This window comes from Zalophus californianus, chromosome 15 (genome assembly GCF_009762305.2).
Source record: "Zalophus californianus isolate mZalCal1 chromosome 15, mZalCal1.pri.v2, whole genome shotgun sequence".
Classification (NCBI taxonomy): domain Eukaryota; kingdom Metazoa; phylum Chordata; class Mammalia; order Carnivora; family Otariidae; genus Zalophus; species Zalophus californianus.
In genome coordinates, this window is record NC_045609.1 from 8,945,023 (window position 1) to 8,972,519 (window position 27,497).

General features: G+C 38.8%; 1 protein-coding gene across 1 annotated transcript in view; it reads left to right on the forward strand.

The window, feature by feature from the left end:
• The first annotated feature begins 6,853 nt into the window (after positions 1–6,853).
• Positions 6,854–27,497, forward strand: part of LOC113922176 (zinc finger protein 33B-like) — a 28,390-nt gene continuing 7,746 nt past the window's right edge. Inside the window, exons 1-4 of the mRNA XM_027594092.2 lie at positions 6,854–7,029; positions 9,884–9,946; positions 20,087–20,213; positions 20,473–20,568. Coding sequence (XP_027449893.1) covers positions 6,961–7,029; positions 9,884–9,946; positions 20,087–20,213; positions 20,473–20,568 — 355 coding nt within the window. The 5' untranslated portion in view covers positions 6,854–6,960. The remainder of the gene's footprint in view (positions 7,030–9,883; positions 9,947–20,086; positions 20,214–20,472; positions 20,569–27,497) is intronic.

A 27,497-nucleotide genomic window follows, 5' to 3' on the forward strand; every position in this document is an offset into this window, starting at 1 on the left:
CAGGATCCTATACAGATACCACAGTACATTTAATCATCCTGTCTGCTCCAATCTGTAAGAGTTTTTTCGTCTTTCCTTGTCTTTCATGACCTTCACATGGTTGAAGATCTAGTCAGGTATTGTGAAGAATGTCCCTGAATTTACGTTTGTCTAATGTTTTCTCCTTATTGGACTGAGGTTATAAATTTTTAGGAAGAATCCCTTGGGAGGGTGTGCCCTACCTATGTATCAGGTGACACATGATATCAACTATCATACTAACCTTTATTACTTGGTTAAGATGGTATCTGACAGGTTTCTCCACTATATAGATAGGATTTTTCCATTTCCAGGGTGCACTTAAGAGTGGGTTGCTAAGTCCAATGCACACTCAGGGGACAGAGGAAATTAGCTCCATTTGGAATTTGTGGTCATATTTTAAAATCACCACGTGTATTAATTTGAGAGGAGACCCTCTGAGGCTACCCAAGTATACTGTTTCTATTTAGAGTTTTGGCCACTAATTTTAACTTTCATTGCTGGATCTTGCCTGCAACCACTTTTACTGTGGTGTTCTAAATGGTGATTCTTCTGTTTTACTTCTATATTTATTGGAATTCTTAAGGAAAGATTTTCATTTTCCCCATTTATTTATTCCATCACGTATTTATGTGAGTACGGGCTCATAGATAACCTATTTTTTTCTCCTCCATTGTTACTCAACCCATCTTTCTCACCCAACGCTTCCATCTGTTTTATGTTTTACATCTTTATCCTTTTCAGAAATATGTATCTCCTGAGTTTGGCTTTTTTCACTTAGCAAAATTCATTTAAGCCTCATTGGTGTTGTTGCTCCTTTTCTCAAATCAGCTCCTTTCTCCCCACTTTTTTCATTTCATCCAAAGCTATTATGTTATTATGTTGCTCAGATTGTTCCAGCTTGGGCATTGAGAGCTATCACAGGTTAGCTTTTGGGTCCTTTTAACAAATCCTTATCATTGTTTCTAAATTACTTCCTTACTTTTTGACATACAAGGTGCTCCAGGCTCCTTGTTATTTTCTGTGTCATGAGATCAAGCCCCGCATCAGGCTCTGCACTCAGTGTGGAGCCTGCTTAAGTTTCTCTCTCCCCCTCTCCCTCTGTTTATTTGGATGGTAGTGTTGTTTATGTTGAAATCCTTACTGATTTTCCTTCCGCTGAAAAAAATGTCGATGTCTCCAATTAGGGATTGGATTTGCCTCCTGTATTTTGAAGCTCTGTTGTTAGATGCATACACATTTAGAATTGTTATGCTTTCTTGGATAATTGGTCTCATTTACATTGTGTAACGTTGCACTTCATCCTGGATTATATTCCTTGTGGTGACATCAGTTTATCTAGTATTCATATAGTTTTTTTTCAGTTTTGTTTTGGTTAGCGATTGCATGGTATATCTCCATTCTTTTCTCTAAACCTATGTTTGTATTCAGATGTAGTGTGGGTTTCTTAAGAGAATAACCTTAAATATTTCTTTAAGCACTTTATAGGTGGCATTTTATTTTTTTCTGCTTAGTTTCTCGTGAGAATGCTTTTGAAAGCTGCTGAAAGTGTTTGGATATTATTTGCTTTTCTGTGAACATCTCCGTGTGAGCATTTATTCATAGTAATCTTTTTGACGACTATTGTATATGGTGTCAATGTACATTCATAACATTGCATGAGCAACCATCACAACTGTTTTCAACATGAGTCAAGACCTAAATAAAAACATTATTGTTGAAATAAAAACATTATTGTTGAGAAGAGTATTTGTAAATACATTCATGTGAATCAAGAACAGCATCACCTTGGCCCTAGTGCTCCTCCATTTGCTTTAAGTGGGAAAACTTGTGTGGGCCCTGAGGCCTATAGGGTCTTCTTGGGGTTGAGGAGTCTCTGAGTTTCTAAAACCCCTGAGGGCCTAAAATCTTGTGGACTGGGGGTGTGAGAGTATATTAAAAAATCCCCCCATTGATTTGGTAGGGCCAATAATGCTCTGTGAGTGCCAGGGACCTAGCAGCCATGGGGGAAGCAGCAGTGACTTATGCTCATTTGAGCATATACCGCATTCCTAAAGACCGTATATACCTTCTGAGGATGTTGTTTTCCAGTTGGCAACATAATTGAATCTTCAGTAAACCATTCCACTTTTCAGTTAGACCAGCCGTTTCAGAGTGATAAAGTACTTGGTATGACCAGTTAATTCAATGGGCATGAGCTTAATGCTACACTTCCTCTGTTGTGAAATGAATTTCTTGACCAGAGGCAGTGCTATGGGGAATACTACCATAGTGAATAAGGCATTCTTTAAGACCACAACTAGTGGTGCTGGCAGGAGCATTGCAGATGGGAAAGACAAATCCATATCCAGAATATGTATCTGTTCCAATAAGAATGAATCTCTGCCCCTTCCATGATGGAAGAGGTCAAATATAATCATCCTGCCAGGAGGTGGCTTATTGGTTCTCCCAGATAATGTTGGCATATCAGGACTTGGGGTTGATCTCTGTTCTTGATAACTGATTTGACACTTAGTAGTAGCATTATCTAAGTCAGCCTTGGTTAGGGGAAGTCCATGTTGCTGAGCCCATGTATAATGTCCATCTCTGCTACCATGACCACTTTACTCAGGGGCTAATTCGGGCCATGATCACTCTGGTAGATGGGGAAAGAGTCTTGCTAACATTCACAGAGCATACTATTTTGTCCACCTGATCAAAAGTGCCTTCTATAATAGATGCCCTTTGGTGGACATTAGCTATTAAGTTACAAACTGTGAAGGGTGTGAGATTCTCATCTTACTTGCAAGCTAACAAGTTAGCCTGCCATTTAGATAAAACTGTGACTGGCTAAATTATTAGCTTTAAGAAAGGTAAAATCACAAATACACACTTGCACACAAATACAGAAAACACAAGGTCTTTGGGTCAGAGATAAAGACAGTTTATTACTGTCAGCAAAAGCACCAGCCAGAGTGGCTTCATAGCACTGATTCTCTGACCTACAGTACCCATGGGGCAACACAGTGAAGGCCAGTTGGTGCCTATACATGCAATGGAGAAATCCTGAAATTAAACACTGACTTTATGCAGAATTGCCGGTGACTTTTAGCCTGTGGATATAGTGGATTACATTGATTGATTTTTTTTTTTTTTTTGATGTTGAACCAGCTTTGTCACCAGGAATAAATTCTACTTGGTCATGGTGTATTTTATGGATAGATAGATATCTTATCCGTATCTATATATAGTTGGATTCAGTTTGCTAGTATTTTGTTGAGGATTGTTGCATCTAAGTTCATGAGGAATATTGGCCTGTAGTTTTATTTTTGTACTTCTTGGTTGATACTGGTATCAGCGTAATATATGTCTCATGAAATTAGATGGGGAGCGTTTCCTCCTCTTCTATTTTCTGAACAAGATTGTGTAAAATTGAATGAATTCTTTAAATGTTTGGTAGAATTCTCCAGTGAAATCATCTGGGCCTTGCATTTTCTCTTTTAGATTTTTAAGTACAAATCCAGTTTTTAAAATGGTTGTAGGACTATTCAGATTGTCTATTTCATTTTGGTTGAGTTTCGGAAGTTTGTGATTTTCAAGAAATTCATTTCTTCTAAGTTGTTGAATTTATGAATATAAAGTTCACTGTATTCCTGTAATATCATGTAGTGATAGTTTCTTTAATTGCATCGATGATTTATCTAGCAATAAAGAACATGTTCATTTTGAAGTGTGATACAAAGAAGCTTCTAGAAAGTTTTTTAGTACTTACACAAAAATTTGGTAGAAATAACCAGTTGCCCAAATTCACATCAAATCTGGATATCTCCTAGTATTTACACTTTTCATATAATTTTTTAAATGTTTGCCAATCTCATCATGTCATAACAATATATTATGTGATATTTTAAATATTTACATTTTGTTATTTCTCAGAATATACTTTAATATACAATAATTGGATTGCTCTTTTTTATTGTGTTTTAGTAACACTTTGTATGGTTTAGATGCAAATTCTCTTTTTTTGGCAAATTCTTTATCAGATATGTGTTTAGCAAATATTTTCTTCTATTCTGTTGTCTTTTCATTTGCTTAGCACTCTCTTCCACAGAGTAGATGTTTTTGATGTTAATAAAGTCCCACTTGCCCATTTTTTTTTTGTTTCATGGATGATACTTTTGTGTTGTGTATAAAAATATATCACCAAAATCTCTTAGATTATCACCTTTTTCTTATAGAAGGTTTTTAGTTGGAGGTTTTACATTTAGGTCTATGGTCCACTTTGAGTTAATTTTTGTGAAAAGTGTAAGTTTTATGTCTAGATTCATTTCTTTTGCATATGTGTGTCCTATTGTTCCAGCATTATTTGTTGAAAAACTATCTTTTCTCCATTAAATTAATTGCCTTTGCTCTTTTGCCAAAATCATCAGTTGACTGTATTTGTGTTGGTTTCTATTCTGTTCTATTCATTTTTGTCTTTATTTGCCAATACATACTGTCAAAAATGAATTGGCCATGGAGGTATGTGGTTATTTCTGGACCTTCAATTCTATTCATTATTCTTTTTTTTTATTATTTTATTTATTTGAAAGAGAGAGCACATGAGAGGTGGGAAGGTCAGAGGGAGAAGCAGACTCCCTGCCGAGCAGGGAGCCTGATGTGGGACTCGATCCTGGGACTCCAGCATCATGACCTGAGCCGAAGGCAGCCGCCCAACCAACTGAGCCACCCGCGCGCCCTCTATTCATTATTCTGTAGGTGTATCCTTAAAGCAGCACCACACTGTTCTCTTTTATGTAGCTGTGTAGTAGGTTTAGAAACCATGTGGTGTGAGTCATTCAACTTTGTTTTCAACATTGCTTTGGCTATTTGAGATGCTTCATATTTCCTTACGAATTTGAGGATTGGTTTTTTCATTTCTTCAAAATGGCTGTTGGAATTTTGATGGATAGTGCATTGAATCTGTAGATTGAGTAATATTGCCATCTTAACAACATTATGTCTTCCATGGCATGAACATGGAATGTCTTTCCATTTATTTCAGTCTACTTCAATTCTTTCAGCAATGTTTTACAGATTTCAGTGTATAATTTCTTTATCTCCTTCTTAAGATTATTCCTAGGTATTTTATTCTTTTGTTTGTCTTTGGAAATGGAATTTCCTAATTTCCTTTTCAGATTATTCATTGCTGCTGTATAGAAACACAAGTGATTTTTCAGTATTGATCTTGTATCTTAAACCTTAACCTAATTCATATATCAGGGCTAGTAGAGAGACAGAGAGTGTGTGTGTGTGTGTGTTTGCTAGTATTTTGTTGAGGATTTTATAACTATACTGATAATTTTCACCTGTAGTTTTTCTTTTTGATGTCTTTGTTTTGAATACGGAGAATGCTGGCATCATAGAATGAGTGAAGTGTTCTCTCCTTCATTATTTTGTGGGAGAGTTGGGAAAGGATTGATGTTAAGTATTCTTTTAAATATTTGGTTGCATTCACTAGTAAAGCCATCTGATAGTAGGCTCTTCTTTGTTGGGGTTATTCATTTCTCATTCAATTTCTATTTGTTATGAATCTGTTGAGGTTTTCTATTTCTTCTTCAGTTTTGGTAATTTATGTGTTTCTTGGTATGAACATTGTTTTATACTTAATCATTGGTGCATTTGTCTTTTACCTTACACGAGAAACAGAGGAGTTACTAAAAAAATATATGATACTGTTTTTTTACATTTACCTATGTAGTTATCTTTACTGGTATTCTTTATTTCTTAATATGGCTTCAAGTTACTATCTAATGTCTAATGCCTTCCTTTTCATGCTAAAGGATGCCTTTTAGAATTTTTTTATAGGTCAGGTTCACACTGACTTACCTTGACTAAACTTTGGTCAGGCTTTGCTTCCTTTCACAAGCTCCTGAATTTTGTTTTGTCCCCAGGTCTGAGCAAGCACCCTGAACAGCTCCACTGACCACAGTGGGAACATTTCACATCAGACTACCCCATCATGCATTTTGTTCACCTCCCCCGCTCACTTGCCTAGTTTCCTCTCAAAAGTACCTGCTGACCCATCTTACTCCTCCCTCTAAAAGAAAAGTCTTTTTAAAGTTTATTTAGTTATTTAAGTAATCTCTATACCCAACATTGGGCTCAAACTCACAACCCTGGGATCAAGAGTCACAAACTCCCCCAAATGAGCAAGCCAGGCGCCCCAGAGAAGCCTTTTTCTATTTGATTTTGAGATGCTTTCAGATCCTGAAATCAGAGCCTTGTTCCGATTGCAAGTCTTTCTGAAAAAAGTTTCTCCTTACCTAAGTCTGGATTTATTTTTATTTGACATTTGAAAGTCCTAGTTGCTTACCTTCTTCGCTGCTGAGATGCTATTATTTTATCTATTGTTTACTTTGAAACTGTATTATTTTTATTTTATTGCTAGCGTTTCCTAGTATCTAATTCGTTTTGCTTTCTAGTATATACGTAAGGTACCCTACTTATATTCATAACGCACATTGATTTACATTTTTGCCTCCTTTGGTCGCTTGGCGTTCAAAAAAAGGCACACTGGTTGTGAGACTATTTCTTTGAGGTACTGAAAAAATTCAGGGCTGCCTACAGAAGCGACAACCCCATGCCACAATCTGAATTGGTAAAGAAACAACGTTTCCGAAATTCTCCGAAGTCCTGGGCGAGCAGGCTTATGGGATCTGAAGTCCGGAAGTTTGTGAGCCCGCCGCACGTGGTCAAGGGAGCTGGTCTTCTGCTGCTCCTCCTGCGCATGCGCAGTACCTCGCAGGCGCTCCTAGGTCTTCCGGTCTACTGTGGGAGACGGTCCGGAACGTTCAGGACTCTGGAGGTCTGCATGCCGCTTTGGGAGTTGGCGCGGCCCGAGTGGGAGAGTGGGCGAGACCAGAGGGTTGGGAAGATACGAGAGGGTCCCTGCGGGGGTCCAGGAAGCGGGCGGGGGCGGCGATGCCTGGCAGTAGGGAAGAGGCTCGCGGACCCCGGCGGGACCCTCGGCTAGTCTACCCGAGAGACTGGGTACGAGGAGGCGTCGGCCGGGTGGAGGGACCACGGGACCGGAGAATCTCTATTGGGAGGAATCGGCTTGGGAGGCAGGGAGACGGCGACTCGGCCCCCGGGGGAGGATGCGGACTCCGCGTGGATCCCGCGCCGGGGTTTGTGCGGCCGCGGGAGGAGCGCGCGTTGCGCATGCGCGGTGGGTGCGCTCGGTCGTAGAGCGGCCGGAGTTGAGCGGGTGCTTTGATTTATGTAGGGCTGAACAGTGTATAAAAGTATCCTCTGGGAACATTAACCTACGTGAGGCTTTACGTGTGTAAAACTGACGATATTAATAACACCTGCCTCATGGGGTTGTTTAGAGGATTAAATTCTGTAGCTCAGTGCCTAGCAGTAAATATTAGCCGCTGTTGTTAGACTATTTCTTATCACCGGTTACTTTATGCTCACAACCTCTCACTTAGGTCGGTATAGCTCTCTCTGCTGTAACAAATTAGAAAACCGAGATGGAGAGGAATGTTATACCCTGTGTCACAACACTAGCAGATAAACTAGAAGGCAATTTTATTATTTTTTATTATATTTTTCAATTTTATTTTTTAAAGATTTTATTTATTTGAGAGATGAGGGAGGGCGCATGAACGGGGTGAGGGGCAGAGGGAGAGGGAGAATCAGACTCCCCGCTGAGTAGGGAGCCCTACCTAAGGACTCGATTCCAGGACCGCAAGATCATGACCTGAACTGAAGGCAGCCCGTAACCGACTGAGCCAGCCAGGCGCCCCATCAGAAGACAGTTTTGTTTATTTTTTTAATTTTAATTTTTTAAATTTTATTTATTTATTGGACAGAGATAGAGCCAGAGAGCACAAGCGGAGGGAATGGCAGAGGGAGAGGGAGAAGCAGGCTCTGCACCGAGCAGGGAGCCTGATGCAGCTTTGGATTCCAGGCCCCTGAGATCATGACCTGAGCCTAAGGCAGATGCTTAACCATCTGAACCACCCAGGCGCCCCAAGGCAATTTTAGTTGTTTCTCCAAATGTCATGTTCTTTGCAGCTTGGTGTCTTGGGCACAGTACTTAGCGGAAATAATTCGGCATGTGAATTATCATGTGAATGATCGGCATTTGAACGATTGAATCTTAACCATGTAGTATTTTTTTTTCTGGGATTTCTAGATGTCTTTAGAGCCTTTGATAGAGACAGTATAATTGTATCTGAGTTAGGTTTGTAACAATTCTCAGCAGCCTTGATTTGAGTTTATGGAAGGTCTGACCTGAGAGTCTATGGAATATTGAACTGTGGGCCTGGGTGACAATTCCAGTAAAAATGAATTTGCTCCTCAGGCACATTTTTCATCTACGTTAGAAAAGCAAAGTAAGAAGGAGGAGTCTCTAAATACATAATGTTAGGTGGAGAGAACCATCCCACTATTTGAGGGTTTGTTTTTTTTTTTCTTTCTTTTTTAAAGTAGGCTCAGTGCGGGGCTTCAGCTCATGACCCTGAGATCAAGACCTGAGTTGAGATTGAGTTGGTCGCTTAACTGACCGAACCCCCCCAGGCACCTCTTGAGTGAATTTTGAGCAGAGGCAGTGTATTTCCCAGAGAGGAGCAGATCCTAGGTTTTCACAGCCTGTTCAGAACGAATGAGATTTGAAAATGTTGCCACATTCAGAAGCTCCGAGGCTGCCTAATGGAGGGAAGCTGGGACCAGGGCAGCTGGGCGGGAGGGAGTGAAGGACGGGTAGGTGACGTGGAAAATAGAACTTCACTGGAGGCATTCCAGGGATTGTGGGAAAGGGCCTTAAAAGTAGATGTGAGGCAGTTTTGTCTCAACAATCCCAGTTCAGCCCCCACTCTTTATTTTTCGCTTTTCCCAGATTCTGAGCTCTTCTCACACAGTGAATCTGGCATTTTAAAAGATGTGCTGATGAGTTCTTTATAGGACAGCAATACAAGAAGAGTTGTTTATTTTTCTTCTTGAAAGTTGAGGAGAAATTGGTGCTGAGAGTGTAAGTGAATTTCTCTGGCTTTGTGTTGGGGCAGAACCCAGAGGAAGTGTTGAGTCTCCCCACCCCAGTCCATGCTGACCACATCATCACTGGTAAAACACATTCCTTAAAAGACAGCCATTTGAGAATCTGCACATGCTTTAAAAAAAAACAATTAAAAAGGGGTGCCTGGGTGGCTCAGTCATTAAGCATCTGCCTTCGGCTCAGGTCATGATCCCAGGGTCCTGGGATCAAGCTCCACATTGGGCTCCCTGTTCGGCGGGGAGCCTGCTTCTCCCTCTCCCACTCCCCCTGCATGTGTTTCCTCTCACCGTCTCTCTCTCTCTCTCTCTCTGTCAAATAAATAAATAAATAATCTTTAAAATAAAATGAGAAAAAACAATTAAAAAGTACCATTACCTGAAAGTGCCTCCATCCTTTTTTTGGTAGCTTTGGTTGTGTTCTCTAACTTGAGAAGTAAACAAGGAAATGTACATGTAACAACTTTTGTTGTACAACCTCTGCTGAAGGTTTAGTGTTCCTTCATTTAACGTATTGTAATTTGCTTAACCAATTTTCTCATTTTTAAAATTACTTCGAAACAGAACAGAGGGGTACAGACTTTGTTTAAAAATGTCCTAGACAACAGTTCCATACACCCAGTGAAAAATTGCACACCTTAGCTCTGCATGGCCAAATCATAGTCATACGTGGTCATGTGGGTGCTTTATCATGTGTTGTTTCCTGCCCCTTCTGCAAGGCGAAAAGGGGCAGGAGGCAGAGAGGCATTTCACCCAGGTGATGTTTGCAGCTTTTTAAGAAGGCAAGTCCAGGAACTGCAAGACAGTCTGTACCTCTAATGACTTCATTCCTCTTTTTCTATCCCAGCTCTGCCTTCAGAGATTTCTACAGTTTTCCAAGAGAGACCAGCAAAATATGAACAAATCCTATGTGAGTTGTTGAAGTCATTTTCTGCTTTGTTTTACAATGGATCTTATGAGGATAATGATTCATATTTGAAGTAGAAAAGTAGAAATAGATAAAATGAACCTGATGGGAACAGCATGACACAGTGGTTCTCAAATTTTAGTGTGTATCAGATCAAAACTGGGAAGTGTTTTAAACCATAGGATGGGGCCTGAGAATTTTCATTTTGAACAAGGTTGCAGGTGATACTGAGGTCTATAGACTAGTAGTGTTGGATTAGCAGATCAATAGGGCAGAGTTGGCAAGGAGATAGACACACACACACACACACACACAGATCCTATGAAGTTAGATGGTTATCAGACTTAACTTGCAAATATTTCTGACCTTTTTTTAAATTTTTTTAAATTTTTTTTTAATTTTTATTTTTTAAAGATTTTATTTCACAGAGAGAGACACAGCAAGAGAGGGAACACAAGCAGGGGGAGTGGGAGAAGGAGAAGCAGGCTTCCCGCGGAGCAGGGAGCCCGATGCGGGGCTCGATCCCAGGACCCTGGGATCATGACCTGAGCCGAAGGCAGATGCTTAACGACTGAGCCACCCAGGCGCCCCTATTTCTGACCTTTTAGCCACGACTCCCCTCATGCCCCTGGGAGAAAAAAAAACACGTGCGTGGAGCATCCCGATTTCTTTTGGAACCTAAAGACTTTCTGGCATCAAGAGCTGAATAAAACTTTTGTTTCTGTTTATATAAATGATAAACAACCTTCTTATGGCAAACCATGAACTAAAAGCCTATAATTATCCTTCAGTGGAAGCAAAAAACAGAGTACCAAGCAGAACCCAGTTAATGAGGCTTTTTAGGAGACTATTACTGAAGCCCATGTAGACCACTTTCCCATGGTCTTGGTTTGTTTTTGTTTTCCCTTGATAAAACCTGGAACTTCTATAGAATAAATTGACTGCGTGCCCTTAAAATAATTCCAAAATTCCCAGACCCTGACAACTACTAATCTACTTTGTCAGTATGGACTTGCTTCTTCTCGATCTTTTATATGCGTATAATCATACAGTATGTATTTTTTTGTGTGTGTCTTCCTTCACTTAGTATAATGTTTTTAAACTTCATCCATATTGGAACATGTTACAGACTTCGTTCTTTTTCCTTTCCAGCTTTATTAAGGTATATTTGACAAAACTGTAAGATACGTAGTGAACATCGTGATGATTTTGGTATTTGTATACATTGTGAGAGGACTCCTCCCATCTAATCTAACACATCCATCCCCTCACATATTTCTTTATTTCTTCGGTTTTGTTTTGGTTTTTTTTGGTGAGAACATTTAAGTTCTGCTCTCAGCAAATTTTATTTGTACAATACAGTGATATCAACTATAGTCACCATGTTATACATTAGATCCTCAGACCTTCATTTTACAGTTGAATGTTTGTACCTTTTTACCAAGGTTTCATTCCTTTTTTATTGCTGAAGACTATTCCGCTGTACGGATGGACCACATTCTGTTTTTCCACTTACTGGTTACAGACATTTGGCTTGTTTCTGCTTTACCACTACTGTGAATAGTGCTGCTCTGAACATTCATGTGCAAGTTTTGCTGGAATACGTGTCTTTGGTTCTTCTGGGTATTTACTGAGAAGTGAAAATGCTGGATCATGCATTAGTTGTAGTTTTAACTTACTGAGGAACAGCCGAACCGTTTTTCACAGTGCCTGCACAATTTTATATTTCCACCAACAATGTATGAGAGTTCGTTTCTCCTCATTATTGACAATGATTATCTTTTTATTATTGCCATCCTATTGGGTGTGAAGTAGTATCTCATTGTGGTCTTGATTTGCTTTTCCCTAATGACTAATGAGTACCTTTTCATGTGCTTGTTGGATATTTGTATATCTGCTTTGCAGACATGTTCATTCAAATCCTTGGCCCATTTTTAAATTGGATTTATTGTAAGAGTATTTTGGGTACTAGATTTTTATCAGATACATGATTTTCAAATATTTCTTCCCATTCTGTGAGTTGTCTCTTTTCCTTCTCTTGAAAGTATAGCCTTTGATTCACAAAAGGTTTTAATTTGGTAAAGTCTGTTTAATCTCTTTTCCTTTGTTGTGTTTGCTTTTGATGTCATATCTAAGAATCCGCTGTCAGTCTAAGATCATGAAGATTCACTCCTGTTTTTTTCTAAGAGTGTTCGAGTTTCTAGCTCTTACATTTAGGTCTTTGATTTATTTTGAGTTAATTTTTGTATATGATATGAGGAAGGGGTCCATTTTCATTCATTGGCATATGGATATCCAATTCCAATACCTTCTGTTGAAGAGACCATTTTTTTCTCCCATTGAATCATCTTGGCACCCTTATTGAACATCATTTGACCAGAGATATATGGGTTTATTTCTGGACTCTCAGTTCTGTTCATTTGCTCTGTATGTATAATATCATGCCACTTCCGTTTTGATACTGTAGCTTTGTAGAAAGTTTGAAGTCAGGACATGTGAGTTCTCCAGTTTGTTCTCCTGAACAAATTCTTTTTGACAAATTTGTCAAGATTGTTTTGGCTATTTTTTTTTTTTAATGATTTTATTTATTTATTTGACAGAGACACAGTGAGAGGGAATACAAGCAGGGGGAGTGGGAGAGGGAGAAGGCTTCCCGCTGAGCAGGGAGCCCGATGCGGGGTTCGATCCCAGGACCCTGGGATCATGACCTGAGCCGAAGGCAGACACTTAACGACTGAGCCACCCAGGTGCCCCTTGGCTGTTTTTTTTTTTTTTTTTTTAAGATTTATTTATTTGAGAGAGAGTGCACACAAGTGGGAGTGGCAGGGAGAAGAAGAGAGAATCTCAAGCAGATTTCTTGCTGAGCACAGAGGCCAACGTGGGGCTCGATCTCACGACCCTGAAATCATAACCTGAGCCAAAATTAAGGGCTGGATGCTTAACTGACTGAGCCACTCAGGTGCCCCTTTGTTTAAAATTTAATATTGCATTTAAGATCTATCCAAATTGGTTAATACTTGATTCCTTTTAATATTCTGTTATGACAGCATACATTTTAGTTGTCCATTTCTTCTTATGTCATTTCCGTTTATCATTATTACGTATATATCTTCAGTGACCATCTTTTACATTTTCTCTCCCTGTATAAGAGCAAGCATTCCAAGTATTCCGTAGTGTACACACATGATTAATATGTTGGGTCATAAAGACGAAGGACTTCCAGTGTCACTTGGTACTGCCAAATTGGTCTAAGTGACCATATGACTCTCACCAGCTGTTCTATGATAGGACAGCTTTTCTTTGTCTCCTTGTTGACAGTTGATACTGTTATTTCAAAATTATGGCCAGTCTGATGGATGATGGAAACCTCATGCTTTTGATTTATATTTCTCTGATTATGGATAAGATTGGGCCTTTCACTTTTTTTCTGTGAAATGTTGATTTATGTATTTTGTATATTTTTACTTATTTTTCTGTTAATTTTGTTCTGTATTTCTTATTAATTTATAAATATCCCTTATGAGTTTTGTATAGTAATCTTTCTTCTATTCATTGTAAATGTCTTCTCCAGGGTTTGTCTTATTTTTTTCACTTCGTGGTATCATTGGTCATATGAAAGTTTTACATTTTGATGTAGTCAGATTTGTGAATCTTTTTTCCATGGTTTTTGTTTTTATTTGGGCTTTTTCTTTTTGTTTTGTTTTTTGTTTTTTTTTAGTTTTTGTTTTAGTTCTTTTATCCTTGGGTATATTCCCGTTGTGATACATAGTCATATTCCTGTGTCTTAACTCAGGAGGTATTTCCTCTCTGAGGTATAGCATCAAATTGAGACACAATACGATTCATTTGTTTCATTTGCTCTTTGTTTTTAGAGTTTTGTTTTCATTTTGATAATTATTTTCCGATAAGGATAAAAAATATTTAAATGTTTCTGAGGATGGACTGTGAATATAAAGCAAAGCATATGCACAGATCAGTCTGGTTCCATCTCTGTCCCCCATCTTACTCCTTCTCTTACCCAATGTGGGTGACCATTTTTTTTAAGTTTTTATTTTAATTCCAGTTAGTTAACATACAATTTTATATTAACTTTAGATGTGCAATATACTGATTCTCATTTTGGTTTTTTTTTTAAGATTTTATTTGACAGAGACACAGCGAGAGAGGGAACACAAGCAGGGGGAGTGGGAGAGGGAGAAGCAGGCTCCCCGCTGAACAGGGAGCCCGATGCGGGGCTCGATCCCAGGACCCTGGGATCATGACCTGAGCCGAAGGCATACACCTAACGACTGAGCCACCCAAGTGCCCTGTCATTTTGTTACTGTTAATATAAGCAGGCCTATATGTAGATCTTTGTGTGTCCCATATTGTACTTGATTTTCTCACTTAAACTTTGTTTTTTTTAAAGATTTTATTCATTTGAGACAGAGAGAGAGAACATGAGCAGGGGGAGAGGGAGAGGGAGAAGCAGACTCCCCGCTGAGCTGGGAGCCAGATGTGGGGCTTGATCCCAGGACCTAGAGATCATGACCTGAGCCGAAGGCAGACACTTAACCATCTGAGGCACCCAGGTGCCCCTAACTTAAACTTTGTTTTGTCACTTAATATATTATGGAGTTCACGCTGTAGTGCTACATGGAGATATTCCTCAGTTCTTTTTCCAGTAGCTTAGCACTCCATGGTGTGAGTATACCATAACACATTCAACTAGTTCCTTAGTAATCAATATTTGGGTTGTTTTTAGTTTTTTTTGCAAATATAAATAGTGATATAGCCTTGTTCCTACACCTCTTTCTTTGGCCAGTGTGCCCTTGTGGTTGGTTCCCAGAATTGGGATTTCTGGGTTAAATGGTAAAATCATGTAATTTAGCTAACCATTGCCATATTTCACTTCATGTTAGTTAATCACTTTGCATTCTGAACAGGATATGAGGATACTTTTATGCCTATAACAAATTAAGTATGTATGCTGTTAAACTTGGATTTCTGCCAGTCCAATAGCAGTGAAGTGGTTCAGTATAATTTTTATTTACATTTTGCTTTTTAAAGGGTAAGCTTGATTTTATAAGTTTAGTGCCATTTGTATTTCTCTTCCTGTGAGTTATTGCTTCACAGTTCTTGTCCATATTTAGAGGATTATTGGTTTTTTCCTTTTTAGGAACTCTTTATATAGGGGTACCAACCCTTTCTTTGTCATGTAAGTTGCAAATACTTCTGGGTTGTCATTTTTCTTGTCACCTTTCTTTGGGTTTTATTTAATTCTGCAGAGGATTTGTTTGGTTTTTTGTTTTATAATTTTATGTGATCAAATCTTGTCAGTACTTTATTTTATTGCATCTGGATTTTTAAAAAATTCTGATGCTCTACTGACTGAGCTTTGTGGGCTCTGCATCTGGATTTTTAGTTACGGTTAGGAAAGTTTTATTCTTTCCTAAGTTATGGGGGAACTCACCCATGTTTTCTTCTAGTACTTACATAGCCCCCCCCCTTTTTTTTTACATTTAAGCTTAACCGATCCATCTGCAGTTGTCCTGATGTATAGATGAGAATGGATCCTGTTTTGTCTTTCTTAACCTATTAAATTATCCTACCACTCTTAGTGAAAGATTCTTTTTCCTACTTTATGAAACTGTCATTATCATTTACTAAGTTTCAGATGTGTTTTAGTCTGTTTCCATTGATACGTCTTTCTATTTATAAAGTGTCTCTACCAATTTATTTTATTTATAGCAGTTTTATGTTTATGTCTGGTACTGTCTGGTAGATTAGCTCTCCTCATTGCTCTTTTTTTCAGGTTTTTCTTGGCTGACCTTGCTTTCCTTCCAGTTCAAATATATAGTCAACTTGCCTTATTTCAGGTTAGAAACTTGGTGGTATTTTTTTGAGACTGCATTAAATTGCTCTATTAATTTATGAATCAAAATCTTGATGCTAACATTTCCTATGTGAGAACATGAGCTAGCTTTCAGTTTCTTTAAATGTAGTTTTTGTTGTTGTTGTTTTTAAAGATTTTACTTACTTATTTGACAGAGAGAGACATAGCAAGAGCAGGAACACAAGCAGGGGGAGTGGGAGAGGGAGAAGCAGGCTTCCCGCGGAGCAGGGAGCCCGATGTGGGACTCGATCCCAGGACCCTGGGATCATGACCTGAGCCCTTTCATAGTTTTCTTTATGTAGGTTTTGTTCATTTTTTGTTATAACTTCATGCCTAAATATTTTTACTTCAACTTTTGTATTTTACAATGTTAAAGAAATACATGCATTTTCCTCACATATTTTCTTTATTTGTGATCTACCCCTATCTGCGCCCAAAGTGTCCTTTAAACTTTGTTGGGTTTAGGATCCAATTAAAGATCATGCCCTTGTATTCTTTCATATTATGGACTTTTTTTTTTTAAGTCCTGGTCACATGTCTTGTTAAATAGTTTTCTTGTACTTAACTGTGCTTTAGAATCATCTGAAACTCTTTGAATATTCCTGTACTGAGACTACACTCCATACCAGTTAGATCAGAAACTCTGGGGGTAACACCTGGCAGTGTGCAGCGATGTTGAGAATCATGATTGTAGAATGCCCCCATGTCTATGTTGACTGATCTGTTTTTCCTCATGATTAGATTCAGAATATACATTTTTATTAGGCTCATTTATTGTATACTTATTTATTTGTTTATTTTTAATTTATTTATTTGAGAGAGAGTGCGATCAGGGTGAGAGGGAGAGGTAGAAGCAGACTCCCTGTTGAGCAGAGCACCTGATGCGGGGCTTGATCCCAAGACTCCGGGATCATGACCCGAGCAGAAGGCAGACGCTTAACTGACTGAGCCACCCAGGTGCCCCTGTTGTATGCTTTTTATATGGTCTGACTGTAGCATTATCGGTAATACCACCAGATACCTCCACTTGAAGAGTAGATTTTCTTTTCTCTTTTCGTAAACTAATAATCTGTCAGGTGAAACTTGGAGACTGTGAACGTTCTTATTCCCACTGACCTTTCATCCAGTGGTTGACTGTTTAGGTTGAGCACCTTTTACCATGTTTATTGGCCATGGATCTTTTCTCTTTGAAGTCATTGTTAGGTCCTTTTCGCATTTTTCCATTATATTGTGTTGTTCATATTGATTTTAGAAGTATTTTATATATTCTGGATATAATCTCCTTATCATTTCAGTATGTTGCCAAAATTTCCTGCTGATTTACTTTATTTATTTTATTTTATTTTATTTTTAAGATTTTATTTACTTATTTGACAGAGAGCGAGAGAGCACAAGCAGGGGGAGTAGCAGACAAAGGGAGAGGGAGAAGCAGGCTCCCCAAGGAGCAGGGAGCGTGATGCGGGGCTTGATCCCAGGACCCTGGGATCATGACCTGAGCCGAAGGCAGACGCTTAACTAACTGAGCCACCCAGGCGCCCCTGATTTGCTTTTTTTTAATTAATGGTTTCCTTTTGATTAGTAGAAGTTCTTAATTTTAATGTAATGCAATTTATTTCATTCTTTTCCTTTATGGTTAGTGCTTTTGGTGTCTTGCTTAAAATTTTTTTGCTTGTCTACAGATTATGAAGATAGTTTTTTGTGTTATTTTCTGGAAGTTTTACTGATCACATTTTAACCTATAATCCATCTGGACTTGATTTTCACATATTATGTGAGATTGAAATCAAAATTGGTTTTTTTAATGTCCTTTTCTCACTGCCCTACTATAACACTTTTTTTTATAAACCAGGTGTCCATGCATGTCCAGTTCCTAGACTATAAATTTAGTTCCATTGATCTTTCAGTTTATTCTTTTACTGATAGCACGCTCTGTTAAATTACTCTAACTTCAGAATAAATCTTTATATACACTAGTACATCAATTTTCTACTTCATAATAAGTTCCCTCAAATTTTACAGGTAAGAATCACACAAATTTATTATCTCACAGTTTTTGTGGATCAGGTGTCTAGGACTAGGTTAGCTAGGTTCTCTTAGGCATTAAAGCTGCAGTCAAGGTGTTGCCTGGCTCTCCTTATCTAGGGCTTGGTTGGGTTCCCATTTATACATATGTGGCAGAAATTATTTCTGCACAGCTGTAGAACTCAGAGTAGCTTGCTGCTTCTTTGAGGTCAGTAGAAGATTCTCTGATATTTTACGTTCTTTAAAAGACTCACATGATTAGGTCAGGCCCACCCAAGTCAGTCTCCCTTTTAGACCGAAGTCAGCTGATTAAGGGATATTAATTATACTTGCAAAATCTATTTTGCCATAAAATGTGACATAATCACAGGGACTTAAGTCTCTCTCTTCTACTTCAGAGGAGTTTATATCAAGGTTGGATCCATTGGAGTTAATCTGAGATTCTGCCTACCATAATTAGTGTGAGTTTATTCATTCTGTTCTCCAAGATGGCTTTGGTTATTCTTGGCCATTTAAGTTTCTATGTAAGTTTGAGAATCAACTTACCATTTTCCACAAAAATATCTGCTAAGATTTTAATTCTGATTGTCTTGAATTTATAGGCCGATTTGTGGAGAAATGAAATTTTTTGTAATATTGTCCAAACCATGAATATAGTACATTTCTTTATTTATTTAGGTATTCTTTGTTTTTTTTCTCAATAATACTTTATACATTTCTGGATAATAGTCTATTCTTTTTCCTATTAACAAATTTTTACTATATGGCATGAGTATTGATTAGCTGTTTGGTTTGATAACCTGAGAATGGTATGTCTCTGTGTCTGCTTGCAATATTTTCCACAGTGGTCATCTCATAAGTGGGTAGTATAAAACCTAGGAACTGTACAAGACAGTCTGTTCAGTTATGGGAAGAAAATATTCAGGTGTCTCCCTAGGTTTATTTTAATCCATAAAAAGAAGAGTGAAGAAACCTAACATACAGTGAAATGGGTATAGATAGTAATATTGTACTATGATATATAATGTGGTAAATACAGCTACATTGGCCGTCATTATATAAGCATATCGGAGTTACACAATGTTACCTGCCAAGTTTATTCAGTTGAAAAAAATAAAAGTGACTTAGGAAAAATAATAGTAACAAAGCAATTTAATACATAGATTGACATGATAAGTTTACTATTTATAAAAAAAGGTTTCCTAGATGGAACAGTAACCAACCATTTTGGATACCCCTATCCTACAGGAGTTATGTCCAGAATTACTCAATAACATACTCCCTGAAGACTACTATAGTTCTTTATGTGAACATAGTCCCAACAGTACTTTCCTCTGTGTTCACTTACTCCTTTAACTACATATTTTTTTTAAAAGATTTTATGTATTTGACACAGAGAGCACACACAGACAGCAGGAGCGGGAGAAGCAGACTCCCTGCTGAGCAGGGAGCCTGATGTGGGGCTCGATCCCAGGACTCTGAGACCATGACCTGAGCCGAAGGCAGACACTTAACTGCCTGAGCCACCCGGGCACCCCTTAACTACATATTTTATTTTATTTTATTTTTTTAAAGATTTTATTTATTTATTTGACAGAGAGAGAGAGAGACAGTGAGAGAGGGAACACAAGCAGGGGCAGTGGGAGAGGGAGAAGCTGGCTTCCTGTGGAGCAGGGAGCCCGATGCGGGGCTTGATCCCAGGACCCTGGGATCATGACCTGAGTCGAAGGCAGACGCTTAACGACTGAGCCACCCAGGCGCCCCTTAACTACATATTTTAGATGTGTACATGGTTATGCTGTTGCCCCAGGTTCATGATTGATACTATGTTATCAGTGAAACCCACCCTAATAGCAGGAATAGAACTTTTCTCCCCTCTGTAACCTCACTCTACTTTGCACATGTTTTTACTGTAGTAGAATGGTATGCTACATGGTAGTTGGATGCTTAATGTTTCTGTTTGTCAGATTATATGCTCCTTGAGAACAGTGACCTGGTTTTATTGGTTTCAGATTCTCAAGGTTGGAGAGTTCTTTATGGCATGTAGGCACATGATGGGACATCAGTAACTTATCACAGTGGTGAGGAATGTCTATCATGCTTTCTCCTCCAACCAAGTACAAAAGTAGGTGTGCCAGAACACATTTTCTAATTGTGAACAGTAAACTCCACAACAATTCTCTGACAGCTTTTCCATGTCTTCCAATTGTGATTACTTACATTTGAACACAAATGTGCTGTTTCAGGGATCCTTCTCATTTGAGGATGTGACTGTGGGCTTTACCCAGGAGGAGTGGCAGCATCTGGGCCCTGCTCAGAGGATCCTGTACAGGGATGTGATGCTGGAGAACTACAGCCACCTTGTCTCAGTGGGTAGGGATTGTTTTCCATGTAGACTCCTAGTATGCACTTCCTTTCTTGGTTTGACACCTGTAGAAGCTTTGTTGAGTTTAATGATACTTAGGCTTGAGATTCAAGTATTAAGCAGAAGGATTATTGAAACACCAATAAAGAATGTTTTCTTCTTCACTGAAACGTTGTAATTGGCCCCTGAAGATTCATTTTCTGTCTTCTTCAAGGGCCCTGAAGCCTATGAGCCTAGCCCAATTCCCATGTCTTTTCCCAATTACAGGGTGTTGCATCCCTAAACCAGAAGTGATCTTGAAGTTGGAGCAAGGAGAGCAGCCATGGATACTGGAGGAAGAGTCCCCAAGCCAGAGCTACCCAGGTGAGTTAGTACGTATTAAGCAGATGGACACCAGGTGACATGGTATGAGTTGTTTTTATTCTCAAGTGTTTGTTTATATGTTCATTTTCACATTAAACAAATACTGAGGACCTGCTGTGCCTCACTCAGGTTTTAGGTGCTGAAACACATCAGCGAACTAAATTTGTTCCTGACCTCGTGGAGCTTACGTTCCGATAGGGAAAGATAAGAAATAAACAAGAGCACATACGTACACATACTGTACACATAATATGTCAATAAAATAGCAAGGAAGTTATAGATTGAAAGTAATGAAATGTAATACTTGAGAAAAGGAAGTTCAGGAGGGCATTTTGAGGATATCAACTTGAATGAAATGAGGGTGAACATCATGGGGAGTCTTGATGGCAGAGGTGACGCTAAATGTCAGTCCACCAAGTCAGGAATGTACTTTGTGTTTTTGAGGATACATAAGTATCAGTGTGGATTGGGGGAGAGGAGTGAGCAGAAAGTGGTAAGAGTTGGCGTTGTAGAGGTAATGGAGCTCAAATTACGTAGGGCCATTTGGGGTATGATAAAGACTTTGATTTTATTCTGAGTGAAGTGAGAAGCCATTTGTATAATTTTATCTAATATAAGTGACATGCTTATTTATCTTTTAAATTTTCTCTCTGGCTGCTGGGCAAAGAAAATACTATTAGGGGCAGAGGAATGAAAGTTAGACCATCAGGATGGTATTTCAGTCTATGAAAAGGTGATGATTGCTTACCCTTGGTTGGAAGTGGTGAAGAAGATTAAAAGTGATTGGCTTCTGGATCTGTTTTGAAGATAGGACCTCTAAGATCTGCTGTGAGTTGGATAAGGAATGTGAGAGAAAGAAAGCAGTCAAGAACAACTCCAAGGATTTCATCCAGAGCAGTCAGATGAATGGGGACCAGTTCCGAAGATGCGGGATACTGGAAAGAAACGGTTTTAGAGCGGTCATTAGGAGTTTAGATTGCACATACCAAATTTCAGGTGATTATAAAATACACAGGTTTACAGGGGAATAAGTAAGTATTTGGCTGTATGAGCAGAGGTAATTTAGGGAAGACCCCAGGTTGGAGATACTTATTTGGAAATTATCAACTTATGGTAGTATTTAACGTTTTTAAATTTAGTATTTGAGGCTAAGGGATCGGGTAACCACCTCTCCTTAAAGTTAAGAGTGAACAGATTTGAGAGGTCTGAAGGTTCAGAAGTCATGAAAATGAGAAGACTCAGCAAAGAGAGAAGAAGCAGTTTGGGGTTAAGGTGGAAACAGAAAATGTGGTGTCCTGTAGCCAAGTTAAGACAGTTTGCAAAGACAAAATGAACTTCTTGAGAAGAATATATAAAGTCAGCATTTTCTTTCTCTGCCCACAAATCATCCAGAAGCATTAAGGAAAGTGAGCAAGACAAGCTTCATTATATGACACCAGTGGATATCTGAAATCCCAAATAAGTACAAGTGTAAATGCAGCAAAGCTGATGAAAGGATCAAAGAGTGTATATATCAGCAGGTGGGTAGAAAACAAAAGCATTTCTGATGCTCACCGGGACTGGCAGCGCACTTTTCATGAACAGAGTACATCCTCTGAGGCATGAAACCTAAAACTTTGATGAACAACAGTGCCGTGAATTAGATGCCTGAGTTCCCTTCGTGACAGTTTGGTTCTGCAAAGCAGACGTAGTAAAGTGTAGAAGCACAAACTGTATTTTTCAGTTTCTGAACTATTTTCTCTGTTTCTGTGACGGTGTAAGAGAGACTGTACATGAGGGAAAACCACTTAACAGACACCTAAATGTGCAGAAATAATCTTATATGCTATCTTAGTGGGTACTCCTAGGACAGAGAATTTGAAGCAAAAACGTACTTGATAACCGTTGATCGGGATGTGCAGACCTTCTACAAAAATGAGGGAAGCGGGGGTGGAGGGTTAAGGCTGATTAGAAGGAATGGATGGCTCCAGGGGGTGATTACCTCATTAACTATAGCTCTGTCATTAGCACCTCTGATTGCTCAGAGTACCAGGACCTTTTCTGAGTCTTAATGTGAACCGGTGTGTGCCGGAGCAGCATGTCAGAGGGTGGAAGGGAAAAGCATAGTATCTTTTGTCTTGTTCCTCTCTCGTGAGATGAAACTGTTCTGTAGAGTTTTAACTCCCTTTCTTTTCTGGATTGCAGCAGTTTGTCTAGGCAGATGCTGGGGAAGTCGGAGCCTCCATGGGCCCAGTTCAGCCTCTTGGGCTTGTAGTTTCTGTGAAGTCAGCTCAACGCTCGGTTTTCCTCAATTTGGAGCTGCAGCAACACCAGCCCCAGTGACCTGACTCAGTCATTACCAGGAGAGCAAGCCCTTGCCGAAGCTACTCTGGCGAGGAAGGAAGGCACATCCTGGTTGATCTATAAACTGAGACCAGCACATGTGCAAAACACTTGTTCATAATGAATTATCTCACTAGCCTAAGACATGACTCTGTTCCCTCTCCCAAGTAATCCTTTTGCAGTGTGCTGTTCATTAAAAAGCTCACGTCCTCTGAGCCCAAGTAATGGAAAAGGAACCAGCACAAAATGCATAAAAAACTATTGAAAGAAAAAGGGGGTGAAAAAGATCGGAAGAAAGCTAGTTGGTGATAGAATTGTTATCTGATCAGAGTAGTCATAAAGTAGATAAATAATGTGACCAAATATTAAACCATGAATTTCCAAAGGGTGAACTAATTGAATTAATTATCTCTGTGATACAAGAATTTAAGAAAGATATTAATGAGGGAATAGTAGCAAACACATGGTGGGTGTCAAATTCAGAAAAGAGAACAGAAAATATAATCACAGTAAAGAAGGCAAATTGGAGGAATCCCAAGGAAGAATAGGTACTGTCAAAATTCTGTTCAGAAAGAAATGTAAGCAAGAAGAAAATGAAATAAATTTTGAAGATGACATTAAAAAGAGAGTTCACAAACATACCATACAGAGAATTCATTCCCCAAAATAGAAAGGAAAAGAAATAGAATATTTAAAATATTTCAAGAACACTTTTTGTGGGGGAAGAGATGTATGATTGAATCTACATAAAAGAGCCAGTCCTCGTCAACATTAGGATATATTCTAATAAAGGCACTAGATTTCAAAAAACAGTCATTTTGACAACTGGCCAATAAAAGAGAAAGTCCAAATAGCCTCAGACTTTTCCACAGTAAAATCTGTAGCTAAGAGTCAGAAGAGCAGTTTCTACAAAATCCTCAAGGTGTCACATCGAGAATATTATGCCCAGTTAAGATATTCTTTAACAAAGATAGCACATCTTTTCTGAATAGACAAGAACTCTAGGATCTTTGTTCCTAGAAGCCTCTACTAGAGAATGAATATCAGGTAACCAAGGAATGACATAAAAAAAGGATGGTGAAAAGGCTGGTAGTGGGCTCTGAATTTAACTGAAGAACTAATTTTGTTTTTTAATTTTTTTAAAGATTTATCTGAGAAAGAGAGAGTGAGCATGGTGGGGAGAGGGAGAGAGAAATAAGCAGACCCCACGCTGAGCGTGGAGGCTGATGAAGGGCCTGATCTCACAACCCTGAGATCACGACGAGAGCCAAAACCAAGCGTCAGTCAACCGACTGTGCCACCCTGGTGCCCCCAAAGAACTAATTTTAAAGCACATGTGGGAGCTACATGATAGAAGAGAGTGTACCAGTTGCAAATCTGGGCAACACAGAAAGGCTGCGTATCTATATAGATAAGAGGAAGCCAAAAATAAATGGAGAAGAAAGAAGGAATACAAATAGAGTGAATTGTTATAACATGATGTGTGTATTCCTAAAAAAAAAAAAAAAAAAAATCACTGCTCCATATAAAATAGTGTACTGAAAATCATAGGGCTAATGGGAAAATATCCCCAAAAGCTTTGTCAGTGAAACAATGAGAGGCAGTGTTGAAGTCTGCAGCTATAATTTTGTGGTTATTTCTCCTTTCGGTTCTATTGGTTTTTGCTTTATCAATTTAAAGAATTATTAAGTGAATAAATATTAGGATCTTTATGTCCTCTTGATGAATTGACTCCTTTATGATGATGTCTTTATTTCTAGTAGAACTTTTTTGTTCTGAAGCCTACTTTGATATTAATACAGCTAGTCCACAAATCCTAGCTAAACCATTTATTGGCTTAGACAAGTCACTTAACCTCTTTGAGCCTGTTTCCTCATTGTAAATTTAGATAATAAGACCTTTGTCACAATATTTGTGAGCATCAGATGAGGCAGGATATAAATACACAGTGCCTTGCTAAAAATAGGCATTCGGGACATGTATACTTTTAACCAACATTTAACTGATGCCCTCCTAAAACCTCGGGATACGTCAGTGAATAAGAAAGTCAAGCACTCTGCTTTTGTGGAGCTTAGATTCAGGAGGGAGGTGTAGAGGTAAGGACCACAGAGGAAGAAAGGATGCGAATAAATTAATCTTACAATTTCGGGTCATGCTGAATGCTGTGAAGGGTTTTAAAGACAGGAAAATGAGATGATGTGATGGGGGATAAGTGGACTGTTTCAGCCAAGTGACCAAGGGAGCCTCTTCAAGATTATATTTGAAAAGAACCTAAATTATATGAAAAATCTTGACAGCAAAGACCTGAGAGAAGAGCATTCCTGAGAGAGGCGGGAAGGCCCTGGGTGGGAACACACTAGACTCATTCAGTCAACAGCAAGATGGCTAGTGTGTTTCCAGCATGGCAAGCACAGTGAGCAACGGCATGAAATACACTTGGAGACATCAGCATAAGCTTGATCTTGAAGTCCTAGGCCATGCTGCAAAATTTGAATTTCGTTTAAAAAAAAATGGTCTGTTGCAGTTTTTAGTAGTGAGAGAGACTATAATATAGCAAAAAAAAAAAAAAAAAAAATTTTTTTTTTTTTTTTTTTTTTAATCTTTGCCCATGATTCCTGGCACACAGTTCCGAAAACCCTTGGATTCCCTGGCGTGAAAAGAGTGTCTTTTGTATACTGAGGTAACTTGGTGGCTGGGGGCTGCTAGATCACTTCAGTCCTCGGGGTGGCCACCAGCAGTGGCCAGGGATTTAATCAATCGAGCCTAGGTAGTGAAACCTCCAGAAGAGCCTCTAAACAATAGACTGAGGGGAGCTTTGAGTGGTGTGCCCAAGAGAGGGCACGGGCGTTCCACACACCACACACATCCCCAGACTTTGCCTATATATCTCTACTATGTGGCTGTTCTAGAGTGGAACCCTTTATAATGAACTGGTAATATATAAGTAAATTGTTTTTCTGGGTTTTGTGAGCTGTTCTAGTGAATTATCAAATCTGAGGTGGGCTGGCTAGTCATGGGAATCTACAGTTTATAGTCAGAAGTCCTGGAGGCAACAAAAGAAAAAGCATAAATAGTCCCTTCAGCTTTTTTGTAATGTCTACATGGTATATCTTTTGCCATCTTTTTACTTTTAATCTGTTTATATTTAGAGTGGATTTCCTACAGATAACATGGTTGCATCTTTTTTAACTAATGCGGAAACCTCTTATTTTTTAACGGGAATATTTTAACCACCTAAGTGGTTGCCCTATGGAATACGGTATCTTCAATTTATCACAGTCTGATTTCAAACGACGTCATACTGTTTTATATGAGGCTGTGCAGTGTTATGACAATAACTTCAGTTCCTCCCTCCCTTTCTATGTGGTATTTTACTTCAAACCCCACAAGGCAGCAGTTCTTTCTGCCTACAGGTCTTCATTTGTGCAGGATGTTTTTTCTAGTTATGGAAATCTGGATCGACGCTCTTTTCTGTCCATACTTGATTCACTTCACTGTCTTCTGGGTTACATACTTACTTCCTCCTCTGATTTTTAAATCTTTGTTCTTCTGTATTTATATTCTGTTTTCTCTTATTGCCTTCAAGATTTTCTTTTCATCTTTGGTTTTCAGCTGTTCAATTCTGATGTTTCCAGGTTTACCTTTGATTTGTTTTTGGGGGGTTTCCCGGGTATTTTTCTTGTTGTTTTCTCGGTTACCTAAATGTGTGGTTTGATGTATTTCATCCTTTTTCTTGGGACTCCAGTTACTTAATGTGTGGCTGTATTTGATTACTGTTCCCTAGTTCTTGGGTCTGTCATGTGAGGAGAATTTCCTCAGTGTCTTGTGCTCCATTTTCAGCTTTGGCCTGCCCATCCAAGCCTGTGTCATAGAGGGTTTATCTCTTTACTCGTATTTCTCTTCCAGCAGTCGACTGAGCTCATGCTGTTTCAATGAGAAATAAAGCCAGCCACCAGCTAACAGTGATAAAGATTTTATTCAGTAGCTGTTGGAATAGGTGAGAAGTTTCAGTAAAGCTGAACTCAACTCCAAATACTGCTACGACAGCTAGGGACTTGCAGAGTCGGGGGAATCACTGGATAGAAGATTACTAAGAGAAACATCAACTGTAGGGGGATTCCTGCTGCATGCAGACCAGGCACTAACACATCAGGGGCGGGGTATAAGGAACTTGATCAGATATCAAGGGTGAGGGGATTGTCACTAGACCGACTTAAAAGATTCTTGCTAAAACTGAGCTCAGCCCGGATAGACCTGGAAGACCTAGTCAAGGCCTAGTTGAGAATAGGGCTCAGAGGACACTAACTGGGGTTTAGTCAACAGGAGAGTTCGTGTCAGAGTGGATCATAAAATTTGGGTTGGTAATGAAATAAATTATAGAAGCCATACCTTTAATTATGTAATTTCATTGTAAAATTCTAATGGAAATACTACAGGAAAAGAGAAAATGAAGCCCAAAAGAATGCTTGAGATGAGAGAAGGAGTGGTAAGTGGTAAGAGATGACAAGAGATAGAGGTAAATCTGAACAATAGGTATATAAAGTGATATGATGCTAATGTGTAGGGCTAAAAAACCATGTACACAAAGCAATAACTGCATATAAATG